This window comes from Astyanax mexicanus, unplaced genomic scaffold (assembly GCF_023375975.1).
Source record: "Astyanax mexicanus isolate ESR-SI-001 unplaced genomic scaffold, AstMex3_surface scaffold_31, whole genome shotgun sequence".
Lineage (NCBI taxonomy): Eukaryota > Metazoa > Chordata > Actinopteri > Characiformes > Acestrorhamphidae > Astyanax > Astyanax mexicanus.
This window is the reverse complement of record NW_026040041.1, coordinates 5,696,711-5,710,203: the sequence shown is the minus strand read 5'-3', so window position 1 is coordinate 5,710,203 and position 13,493 is coordinate 5,696,711. Positions and strand designations below refer to the sequence as shown.

The 13,493-nt window shown below is 39.3% G+C and overlaps 1 protein-coding gene across 1 annotated transcript in view; it reads left to right on the top strand.

Moving 5' to 3' along the window:
* The window catches only part of LOC103022397 (dolichyl-diphosphooligosaccharide--protein glycosyltransferase subunit STT3B), a 178,236-nt gene that overhangs the window by 132,218 nt on the left and 32,525 nt on the right, over positions 1-13,493 (top strand). Inside the window, exon 5 of the mRNA XM_022664215.2 lies at positions 6,720-6,819. Within this exon, the coding sequence (XP_022519936.1) occupies positions 6,720-6,819 (100 nt within the window). The remainder of the gene's footprint in view (positions 1-6,719; positions 6,820-13,493) is intronic.

The following is a 13,493-nucleotide window of genomic DNA, read 5'->3' as shown; positions in this document are numbered from 1 at the left end:
GACAAAAGCGTCTGCCAAATGTAATGTAATGTAAAATAAAATGTTTTTTTTTTGTTGTTGTTTGAAATAAAACTACACATAATTGATTAATTCATTATTAATTTTTTGTAACATTCTCTGTGTAATAACCTGCTACTTCTAATAAATACCAAAATAAGTGTATAATATTGTGATGGGCTGCCAGCAGAGGGGGGCTAATAGACAAAGGGGAAGAAATGGTAGAGTTGGATCTCAAAACTCCAACTCCCAGAATCCCCAGCGGTGATTAGCATCAACCAGCTGCACCTGTGCAGCATTTTATATAAACCCCATTCAAACCAGACTTTTCTGTCGCACCTTTGTAGAGGAGTGTAAGCACATTTCTTACTATATTATTATTTAAAAATGATTAATAAAACAGACTTTTTAAAAAAATACTGTATATCCATATATGTAAATATTTAAATTAAATAATATATACACACATTAAAATATTTTCATTATATAAGTCTTATATAAATCTGCTCTGTACTTGGATTCAACACCTTCCCCAACCATAACAAATAACTATTAAAGTGCATTTTAAACTGTCAAAATAATTATAAAAGTATTGAGAAATATTATGACACATTTCATTTTTTTTTTTTTTATATATATTTATGTCTCTTTTGTTTAATCATTTGTGCAAGAAGGTTTTAAAGTGTCTTATATTTTACAGAAAGGAGGCTGAGAATATTCCGGAGGTCTGCACCACTGGTTCGTACTCCTCAGAGCCGCCACTGAATGATAAAATCATTAAAAATGACATTAAAAATGTAATTATATCTGACAGCCACAAATCAAATCTGACCTTGTTAACAAATCCGACCAATTACCAGCTGATACAACACGGCTCCTCTCCCTCTCCACGCAGATTTATAACACACTCCGCCAAGAGAGGGTCAAACGCTGGCATTCGCTCTGAGATGCCCATTAAATACCCATTATACCGCGCCCGGCGTGTTCACCCCGGTTAAACCAGCTCCCACTGTCTGCAGATTCAACAGGTCAGAACAGAGGCGCTAAACATCACAAGCCCTGATGATGCTGTGAGGAAACTGCTGCGACCAGGGGGCTAATGGACATGTTTATATATATATGGCAAAAATCATGGGACACCATAACACAGCGTGCACACCAAGAATACACCATAGAAGACTAGTGTTTAGTGGTTTGTCCAGTATACCGGAGGGAACATTAAAACTGGTATATCATTTTCACACACTGCCTTACCTCTAGAGGCGCTGCTGAGCACTGTATTAGCTAGCTAGCTAATAATACTAGCTAGTATACTAGCTAGCTAATTAATACTGTCAATGTTTCATAGAACATTTTTATTTAACCCATATAAATTAAACCTGACCCCGCCCTCAGGCAAACACATATATTTTACACAGACACACAGACACTAACACACACACACACAGCTACACACATATGTAAAAGAGTCCTCAGGTTGCTGCATCTTTGCGTGTTGGTTCATTAACCTGCACTAGGAGCTGCAGCTTCCCTGCAGTAACAGACTGAAGATCATTAGTGCCTGCGGAATACACACACACACACACAAACATCATAGACACACACACACTATACACACTATACACACACTGTGTTCCGGTAGAGCTATTTTTGCAGTAGTATTTGTACAGACACGCCTGGTAGAATGACACCTGTTGAGGCTGTAAAAGCTGAAAATCGATTCAGAGTACAAGCTCCATTACTGTAGACTCCATCTAATCACTACAACACGCCGTGTGTGTGTGTGTGTGTGTGTGTGTGTGTGTTTCTCAGGTCAGTTAAGGTCAAGATTGCTAAACATTTAAAACAGCAGCAGATAATAATAGCTACATTATAACATGCATGTATGAAGGAACACATAAAGAATCATGAAGTAACTTAAAAGTGTTAAACAAACCATGAACAAACATCTGGGTTGCTGTTAACTTGTGATTTCTGAGGCTCGTAGCTCTGATAATTTTATCCTATGAGGTCGTGATTAGTGCCATTTTCAGGATTAGAAAATATTTTTGGCGACTGCACTCCTGGATACTGGTTCTTAATATTCTTATTTTTGGCTTGACTGACCTTCATTTCTTCTTAAAGTACCGTATTTTTCAGACTATAAGGTACACCAGATTAAAAATTGCATTAAGAAACACTAGTAAGAATGCAATATCAAGGTGAGCAAGGGTATTACCATGTTTCCCTTTCTAATGGGGAAGCTGGGGGAAGTAGACAAAACTGTAATTCTTAAAAAATGCATTTTCTTTTAAAGTTAAACGAGCACTGGATGTTAATCTACACAGATTTCTCTCCTGAAAACTGTTTATTTGGGTGAGTAAAGTGCTTCCATTTATTAACAATGTGCTTAGATTTAGAATATTTTGCCTATGGGTGACTTTTAAGTGAAGTTTCCCCAGCACTAAGGCTGGGTGCAGCAGTATTAGCATTAGCTGCTAACTGCAGCACTAGTGGGATGTATGTGCTGCCCAATAGCGCTACACTGAGGGACCCTGAGTGTTACGGTAAACCAGAGCGCTATTAGCTAGCGGTTCGTCCCACATAGCTTATTTTGTAACACAGTAAACATGCAGACTAGAGTCCGATATACTCACTTCTGAATGGTAAAAGAGCTAGAGCTTAGCACGGTTAGTGGCTAATGCTAATGCTGCTGCACCCAGCCTTAGTGCTGAAGAAACTGGAGAAACAACTCACCCCTATAACTCTGTACAGCAGAGTGGCTTTACTGCTCCTTAATACCTGACTGGTAGAATTCATACATAAGGAGCACCGGATTATAAGGAGCTCTGATGATTTGGGGGAAAATTAAAGGATTTTAGGTGCTCCTTATAGTGCAAAAAATACAGTAATTCTTCTTCTTCTTTTATTTACTTAGCTGAGTAGTTCTTGTTACTCATAATCTGGATTAGAACATTACTCAAATATTCACTATTCACTGTATACCTGTAACTCTACCTCTTCACTACTTTACTTTAACTGATGCTCTCAAACACTTTATTAAGAGACAAGAAATTCAAGTAATTAACTCTTGATGAGTTCAGCACAGCTGTTAACTGAAAGCCTAAATTCCAGGTGACTCTACCTCATAAAGCTGACTGAGAAAGAATGTAAAATATATAACATATTCTGGTTTGTTTAACGCTTTTTTGTTTAATAAATACTTCTATATGTTTTCCTTCATAGTTTGGATGATTTTAGTATTTATCTACAATACAGGACATTTTAAAATAATAAAAAAACACAGAATTTAAGGTGGCCCAGCAAAACTGGGTTATATCCCGGCTATTGGTTTATTAGAGTAATGTGAGTGGGAGCTCTGGGAGTGATTTCCCCCCCAGCAGAAGGTTTATTACTGCTGTGATGTGAAGAGAATTGGTTCTATAGGGGGTAGTAGAGAGGAAAAATAATATACAGCTCCCACACACACACACACACAACACACACACACAAAACACTCACACACACACACTTACTCACACAAAGGGCTCCCTGCTCTCTGGTCATTAGGGCAGGTTTGTTTTTCCCCTGTATACAGTCAACATCAGTAAAACACACACACACACACACACACAGTCCTTGACACAATAAAATCGTATTTGACTTTTTTAAATGTCAGCACACACACTCTTAGTTTTGATCTCAGTTTGATTCACGGTTGGTTGGAGAAAACTGCAAAACTCAGCATGCAGTTCTGTCTAAAGCAGATATGTTATTGATTAGACACTGAGGGTTCATTGCTATCTTGGCAACACAGGCGCGCTGAGCGTACGCCCTCACGTATAACAAACACATGAACACACCGCAACACAAACCCAACAGTTACATCAACAGTAATAAAATAACATTGCTGTTCCCATAAATCTGCTGCTGGAGCTCCTTCACAGCGTCAACCAGTAACTCAGTTTCCTCTGCTAAGAAGCGTTTGTTGGACACCGCCAGGTAGCTGCACCATTAAAATAGCAATCCGCAAAGTCATAGCTCACCTGACTCTTAAAGGGAATGATGATCAAGATACACTCTGATTGATTTATTTCACGTTATGCCCAAAATTAATCAAGTCCATGATTAATTAAGAGAATTAATACATGACTTTTGTATGTTTTGAGCTGCTCAAAGTGTACTTTTCCCATCATTACGATAGCAAAGACACACTGACACCCTAAATCCAGTTGTACAGTGCATGGCTCACGGCTCGCCTATAGATCACTAAAATAGTGACCTTAAATGAGCCTTAACACTAAAGTGCATTAAAAACCTTCCCCCACTGTCCTATAAAAAGACTTGCAGAGGCTCCTGTTGGTTAGTGTACCTCGTGGTGAGAGATCATTGATTGCTAGGCATGCCTTTTGATGCACTTTGAGAGGTAGAGCTTCATTGGAATGAGAGAAGCAGAATAGTGTTTTTGGCAAATTGGCCACCATCTAGGTCATAAGCAACCTTGACTGATACCTCCTGGAACCGTATTGTCTTTAGCGACAAATCTAGGTTCTGTTTGGGATCTGATGATGTTCAGGTTTGAGTATGGAGTTCTCATGGTGAAGCTCTTCAATAATGCCTTTAATGTGGACTGAAGAGTTCACAGTGTAAACTGCAGGTGTGATTGATGATCTGAGGATCATCTCATATAGTGACAGTCAGTCACTCCTAGAAGTGATAGTAGGAACACTAACAGCTAATAGCAACTGATAGCAGCTGTAGCAACATCTGTGGGTAAATTTGCTGCAGAATCCATATAGAACCTGTAGAACCTCCATACCCAACCGTCTCAATCTCATCTTATATCCAGCATAGAGGAACCAGCAGGGTCTAAACCAGAGTCTCCCTTCAGTTTCAGAACAGTATTGACTGGGTATTGTAGAAGGGCTAGGTTGCTTCCCCTCATATTGGCAGTAAATGCTGCTGTTTGTCTTTAATATGGGAGCAGCGGTCTTCAGGGCGTCTACAGGGGGCTGCTGTTGGTTTAGCTGATGTCTGTGGGCTGCTGTTAATAGCCAGTGTGAATGTTTATCTTTCCTACAGGGAAATGAAATGTGTGTTCAGAACACCTATCAGACATGAGCTTTGCTTTACTGTATAGTACATGTTCTGTACCAGTTTAAACACTCAGTTACAAAGTTAAATAGATAATAAATGAAATATAATCAAATAAACCTTAATAAAAGTCTATTTTTGTTCAGTTAATCTATGTTTTTAGTTATTTTAGTGATTAATAGGAAAGGTTTAAGCCTGGAAAGCTAAACCATAACAGTGGGCTTTAGGCTGTTTTCAGCTTGACCCACTTGGGGGCACTACTAAAATAGATAGATACTTTATTGATCCCAGAGGGGAAATTCTAGACATCCAGCAGCAGGTATAATACACAAAGTTACAAAAGGATAAAATATAACTATACATATAAATACAATAAAATAAAAAATAGAATGTACAATGTATAAGTACAGTCTTTAGTGTGTGTGTGTGTAATGTAGAATGGAGGTAGTGCAGTTGAACAATAGACAGTGAACACCAGTTGATGTGCATAAGGTGAGGATAACTGATGTCAGCCAAACAGAAAGTGCAAATACACAGTTATATAATAATTTAAATTTAGCAGTGCAAAAGATACGTAAAGAGTGAATGAACTACTAGTGCAAAATAGAGTAGAACTAAAAAAATATTGTTATAGGCATCAGCAAGTCTGAGAGTGTTACCATAGCTGAGGGTGTGTCCATGGTGTGGCCAGAGTTGCCAGAATGAAATAAAAATGTGTCACAGAGAGAAAAATGTAGAAAAAATCGTCGCTGTCCAGTGAAAAACAAGTATCTCCATTTTTGTCGATTTTAGGTTTACTACATAATTGGAGCAGACAAACTGTACCTTACTCTGTGCCAAAATTTCTTGATGAACGGACCAATAGAAATACTTCAAAATAAAATAAAATAAACTCTTTCTGTTTAAAATAAGGGTTAATCTACAGATACAGGTTCACACCTTTTATTTTGGTTTAAATTGGAAAGTCTGTAGGTCCATTCAGATGTTTATGACCTGCTTTTTCATGTTTATTACTTACAATTACACCTTTTTGCCACTCACGGCACTCAAGGACGCTTGCAATTACATTCCACGCACGCACCAGTGAGAAGCGACAGCCAATTGGAAACAGCATACTCTCAACTGGAAACCACCGTCCAACTACATCGGGCACTGCAATTTTTTGCAAAATTTTGAACTGTGGCAGTAAACCGGAGTCCCTGAAGGAAAACCACATAGACAACTTACCCCAGATAGGGACTTGAATCCAGGACCCCAGCACTAGGAGGCAAACGTGTTAACCACTATGCCACCATGGAAATGCTTGGTAAAAAAAAAAGTTACATATACATACTCCAGAGACAAGCATACATACGCCTCTTTTCCAACTTTTGCCAAGTAGCATTACAGTGCTAACACTTAGAGCAAGTGCAGCGACTCAGTTCTGATACATCAGCTCACAGGCGCAGCCTTGTGCTGATCCACATCACCCTAGGAGTGATGAGGGGAAAGAGCGCCATCTACTGTACTCAGGGCTCCGTCAGCTGATGGCAAGCTGCATGACCGGGATTCGATCCAGCAATGTCCGGATCAGAATTTAGCTCTGGGTGTATGAAGACTTTAAGAGGCCATTGTTAATACTTTTCTCTTTTTGTGTGTGTGTGTATCAGGTGTCAGCCTGGGGAGGATATGTGTTCATCATTAATCTGATTCCGCTCCATGTGTTCGTCCTGCTGCTGATGCAACGGTTCAGTAAGAGAGTCTACATCGGTGAGTTTACACACCTCCACTGACCATCACACACACTTCCCTCTATCATACACTCTGTGAAAGAGTGAAAAGGGTGCTGAAGAGCTGGAAAGTGGGAACCAGACTTCAAAGATTGAATTCTGCAGTCGTCTTTGAGACGTTTTACAGACATGTTGCTATATGCTAAACATCTCAACTTTATAAGAATGTGGTGCACTATTCCAACTGGACAATGATCATCTGTATTCTGCTGCGGGCTCTAGAGCTTTGAGCCTTGAAGAAACTACAGATAATATACCATATTATTGGAGCTGCATGGGATGGATTTTCACTGGAGGAACATTACTCTACAACTCTCTACATTTTGAGACATCTGGCATTTTTCAACATTACATACTACTAATATATGTGTAACTCAATAAACTTTTTTTTATCTTCATTCTGAATATCAACATTTCAGCAATCCCACACTTTGATTATAACTGCATTTCCCTAAAAAATAACATGGATTACACATGGACAAGTTGCCCCTATTAAACAGCTGCAATGCAACATCTCTGTTAAACCCTTTGAATTAAGACTGAATCAGTTGAGGTGGAGCACAGGGGCTAAATTACTGAGAGCCCAGAGCTGGAGCAGACTGGTCATTAGCATTAGCTAAAGACGTTTGGCTAAAACAGCCAGCGGATGTATAATTTACTGCCAGTTCCAGGGTCCGGGGAGAATGTCATTAACATTTGCATTAACGTTGGAACAGCGCAATGGAAGGCGGGGGGTAAGCGCCGGAGATCGATCGCCTCTGGTTCCACATCATTCGCCCTTAACCGTGTGTATAACTCACCTCGTACAATAGCGCTCTCCCAGGCCCGGGAAATGAATAGCTTCTCGCAGGGAAAGCAGGATGTCTATCATTACGCCTTCAATCTCTCAGTTCTTCTGTCCCAGCAGGGCAGGACCTACCGGCGGGATCATTCATTCAGACGCCAGCCTGCGCCCAGAACCAGAACTCACACTGAGCCCTCAACCTTTCAGAGCAAGAGTTTCGCCAAAAAATCCCATTTACACAATTTCCCTGCCTAACCCAGATATACACCATCTGCCAAGACACGCTATTTTAGCCAGAGTGGCAAGACACCAGACTGTGCCACTTCCTTGGGCGAGTATTCTCAGATTATGATTGAGGATATGGGCATGGAAGGGTAAGTGTGGGCTCCATGGTGCCCATGGCATTGTGTTAAGTTGCCGGGCACAAATCTAAACTTTTTCTCCTGGAGAGAGAAAATTTAAAGAGTCTTTTAACATCTGAAAGTCTAAAACTCTTTTTAAAAACTTTTAATAGTTTGGCAAGTTGCCTTTCTTAGTGTTGTGCCGAATTTTGCCTACCTGCAAGAATCTGAATCAATCCTTCAAGTGCTCTGTAATTAATCTACAGTTACAGTAGATACAGAATCACCAGCACTGTAATCTGTTGTACCCGTACTGCTCTGTAATTAATCTACAGTTACAGTAGATACAGAATCACCAGCACTGTAATCTGTTGTACCTGTACTGCTCTGTAATTAATCTACAGTTACAGTAGATACAGAATCACCAGCACTGTAATCTGTTGTACCTGTACTGCTCTGTAATTAATCTACAGTTACAGTAGATACAGAATCACCAGCACTGTAATCTGTTGTACCCATACTGCTCTGTAATTAATCTACAGTTACAGTAGATACAGAATCGCCAGCACTGTAATCTGTTGTACCCATATTATTGCGTGATGCACCTGACAACCAGGGGGAGTCAGATTTCAGCACAATATCTCCTCCTTTTCTTCTTCTATTGTTCAATGCCAGAGGTGTGAAGTAATGAAGTACCAATACTTTGTTACCATACTTATGTAGAAATGTAGGTTATCTATACTTTACTGAAGTAATTATTTTTACATTTTTACACAATTATCTAAACTTTCTACTCCTTACATTTTAAAAATAGCCTCGTTACTCCTATTTCATTTCAGCTCGTTTTCATTTCCGGCTTCTCATCATTCAATAAACCCCTATCCAGATAAATCTCTCCATCTATATTGGAATGTGGTACAATAGATCCAGACCGAGATCATCTAGGGTCAGACCAAATTTTGGTCCATTGGTCCAGAACATGGTTTGTGGCTCATTTCACCTGCTATTTTGGTTTAAACCAAACTTTAAAGTCAAAAGGTTTGGACCAAAAAATAAGGTAGTTGTGAAAGCACCATAGAAAGTGGTGGTTGCACGACAACTGGTGACTTTGCCAAGGTTTACCAACGTTACCTATTAGGTAGCAACAAGTAAAAGTACAGTATACCCCATCAAAAATAGTTGGGCTCATTGCAGCATTGCTCACATGCTGCTAAAATAGTGTCAGAGTTTAAGGAATATATCTGGTGTGGCATGGTGATCTGGATGTGAGGTGTGTTCAGGTAAATTTCTAGCATGTTTCTATTTTGGCAACAGAAAATACACAAGCTCCACTGACTGATTAAAACCCTGACAACAGTCCTTAAACACACATTGATGTGGAGCGAATAGCGCAAACCCGACTTTTTAACTTAACAATAAAAAGAATAAAGAATAGAATATCATTACTGTTCCCATAAATGAGCTGCTGGTGTATCTTCACAGTGTGAACGAGCAGCTCAGTTTCCTCTGCTGAGACGTGCAAAAGCACCTCGCTGTTGAAATAAGAATGCGCCAAAGTCAGAGCTCGCCTAACTCTTAAAGAGAATGATAACTGGCACACTGATTTCACACTGATCATTATTTCATGTTACACCCAAAATTAACCACACCCATGATTAATTAAGTGAATAAGCACATTATTACAATAATTAGTCTTTTGCATGTTTAGAGCTGTGCAAGGTATATTTTTGAGCTGTCACGATACCAAAGACACACTGACATGCCCTAAATCCAGCTATGTGATTTATATAATTGACCAATGTGCTATAGATCGCTAAAATAGGGCCTTGGAGTCTTTGATTGAATCAGAATAGTGGTGGGTGCTCTATTTGATGAGTCCTGTTTTTGTCTTGGTGGAGATGACCAACAAATCCATGTGTGGAGTGCAATACTTTAAAGGCATATATTCTATACCATGGTTGTTTTGTGTCCACATCTTTTTCTCTCAGTGTAAGACGTTGGTTTCCTGGTTGCAGTGTGTACTAGAGCGTTTCATCAGTACACGGTTAGTGCTCTCGGATCGTCAGCACTGTACTGAATACTGAAGGTTACTGGCATTAAACGATTTCTAAGAATTTGGTTTTTAACCTTTTAGTCGTGTGTTAAATGTCAGGAAGCTCTTAAACGTTCTCGCTCTGACTGTGAGCTGGAGCTTTGCCATGCGGATCGCGTCTTTTCTCTAAGGTCAGTCCGATGATGGATGGATGAGTAAAGAGGAGAGGAAGCCGGAGCGGGACGCTGGAGGAAAGGACACACTAATGTTTTCCCATATTCGTATTTTTCTCCGGCGATTTTTCACAGAGTGTCACGGGCAATTTCATACAATGCTCCTGAAATCATTAATTTCCTTGTCCGCTATAAACGATGCTAATTTAATTTCGGCTGGATGTAGTGAGCATGTACCTGCGATGTTTTTTCTGTACGTATGACCTTAGCTGGAACTAGAGGTCATTCATTCATTCAGGCTTTTTATTGGGTTTGTGAAACAGTTTCCCAAAAGCAATCGTCCCAAAGTGGTTTCCAGAACTGTGTATATACAGTATAGGGGAGGCGGCAACAGACCTATGCCTTGTGCTCCTAATGCATATTCAAAACTCAAAGAAACTCAAAGAATCACAAACTACAGAGCTCTTAGGCTCCTAAACCTACTAGAAAAAGACTCAACAAAGCAATTGCTACAGGTTAACAGTTTATTGTGACTTAGATTAACATATGAAACAATATTCCTAACGTAATTTAAAAGACCAAGTCTAACAAGAAAACCGTTAAGAATATTGCATAGTATATTTGAAATAGTGGTTACATGCAGAGCATGGGAGGTCTCTTGGTTACAGGCAAACTCAGAGACTATGTCCTTGTACTTTCCTTAAATATCCAACTAGAACAATACTCTTCGAATTTACATGGAAATTGGAATTTTGTACTATTTACATTTGGGTACCTTCGACCATCACAACCACTGATAATCATGGTCTTTAATCATCACAGATCCAAATCCAAAACCCATCAGGAGCATAAAGTGGAGTTTCTCTTCAGAATGGAGACATTTCTCCCAAAGTTCAGAGATATTCTATTAAGGTTATCTTTAACATTTCTTCACTGAGACCATTAAAATTGAACTAAACACAAACATATTCACATTTCATATTAACAAGATATATTTCAGATCCAGCATTTAAAAGATTCTTCACCTCAGTAGACGTCTTCAAGCAAGAGATGTCCAATGCCCTTTGGCCAATCTTCAGACTTAATTTGATTAACAATTGATTGAAAATGGTACATTTAACACAATTTCCAAGGTGAGGAGCGGAGCAAATTAGGGTACCCCATTGAATAGCCTTACAATAGCATCCTGATTACAGTCTCTGATGAAATTGTGTGAATATCAGGAATCAGAGGAATTAGGGCCTTGACCCAATAGGCTGCTTATAGTTTTTTTTTCATTTGCTGTGCTGCTAAATTAGAGACATTTGTGAAATTGAGAAACTCATCCCACATTGCTACTATAGTGCTAGCATCCTGGTTGTGGTCCCTATTAGGGCTGGGTGATATGAATCAAAACTAATATCTAAATTTTTCACACCTTAAGATAATAACAAATAGACATTGGTTGCTCCACGTTTCTAGATATAGGACGCTGGTCTCATACAAGTGGTGTCACCAAGTGAAGTGACTTTTCTGAACCCAGGAGTCAAAGGAAAAGATGGATTGATGTTCTGAAATACTCTGCCTGGAAAAAAAGAAGTCGTCACCTGCATTTAACTAAGCAAATTGGTACAACACTAATTATTGCATGGATGATTATCTTTCAGCTGGCAACAAAAAGTTATTTAACCTCAACTGATACAAGGAGTAGCTTCTCAGTTGTTAAACAACCATGCGGAAATTGATAAAGGGTCAAATCATTGGCTGCATCAATAACAGAGAAAACATGTAAGGAGATTGTAGCAGATACTACTAAAATTGGGTTAAAAATAGTCCAAAGCTTTATTATTAAAAACTAAAAAGATAGTGGGCACCCATCGTCTTTGAGGAAGAAATGTGATGATGATCAGCGATCACTTGAACCTTTGGTGAGATTAAATTGAAGAAAAGATGGAACCGTAGAACTAAGAGATATGTTGTTTAATAGGGAAAGTAAGAGCTTTACCACTGCAGTGAAGAAACTGAAGAGATTGAAGGGGCTAAACAGCTGTGTAGCTTTAAGAAAAGCTCTTTTATCAGTGAGACTAACCAGCTTTAAAAACTGATTCCGTTTGTTAGAGAGAGAAAAGACTAGACTCTGGATCAATGAAAGGTCATGCGAGGGTCAGATGAGTCCATATTTACCCTGTTCCAGAGTGATGGGGCATCAGGGTAAGAAGAGAGGCAGCTTGAAGAAGTGATGTTCCCATCATGCCTAGTGCTATTTTAATGATTTGGGATTGTGTCAGGATTTATGGGGCTGGAATTGTGATAGAGTTCAGGGTTCAGGGAGCATGAGATCATCATTTATCATTTTCACACATGGATTGAGAGAGTTCACCACAGAGTCCAGATCTTAACCTCATTGAGAATCTTTGGGATGTGCTGGATGGAGAAGAGCTGCTTTGTGCAGCGGTTGGTCAGACTCTACCATCATCAATGCTGCTGCAAGATATTGGTGAAAAATTAATCCAGCAACATTGGATTGAAATAAATTTTGAGACATTGCAGAAGTTTATTAAAACAATGCTACAGTGAATGCCTCAAAGCAATCAAACCTAAAGGCGGTTCAACCAAATATTAGAGTTTGTGACCTTTTTTTTTGGTTGCAACGTTTTTGCGTAAAAGAAAATGCTCAATTAAACTGAATTCGATGCAAAAGTTAATTTTATATTGCTGTGTATTTCAAAGATGTTACACATGTGAAGGTATTGTATATCACTATAGAGAAACTGATTTATCAGATTGTAATTTATTACTGTATCTCCCGTGTTGTGATCATGTCCTCTGAGGAAATCTTTATGAACGAGTGTCGTTATCCTCCTCTCACAGTTCTGCTTTTAACTCTTCCTTCTCCCGCCGTGCTACACCCGCCGTATATCACTCCACCAATTATTCCCCCAGTCACTCGCTTATATAACGCTGAGGAATATCTCCACCGCCGAGTCGCCAATATCACTGCCTCACAAATAAATCGGGGGATTTGTTTCTCTGCTCTGAACCATCCAGAAATACTGCCGTTTCCTGCCTCACTGCACCTCATACAACCCATCCACACACCACACCGACAGCATGATATCAACGCTAATAATCACACTGTAACAACAACACTGTTACTACGGTAACGGTAGCATTAATACACTCGCAGTGCTCTCAGTGACAGTCACACTGTAACAACATTAACAGTGCATTTCGTACAGGAAATATAAGTAATTATAGGCTATTGTGTTGCTAATTGGTTGCAAAGTGGTTGCTATGGTGTTGTCAATGTATTGTCTCAGTTGGTGACTATGACAATGTAATGAT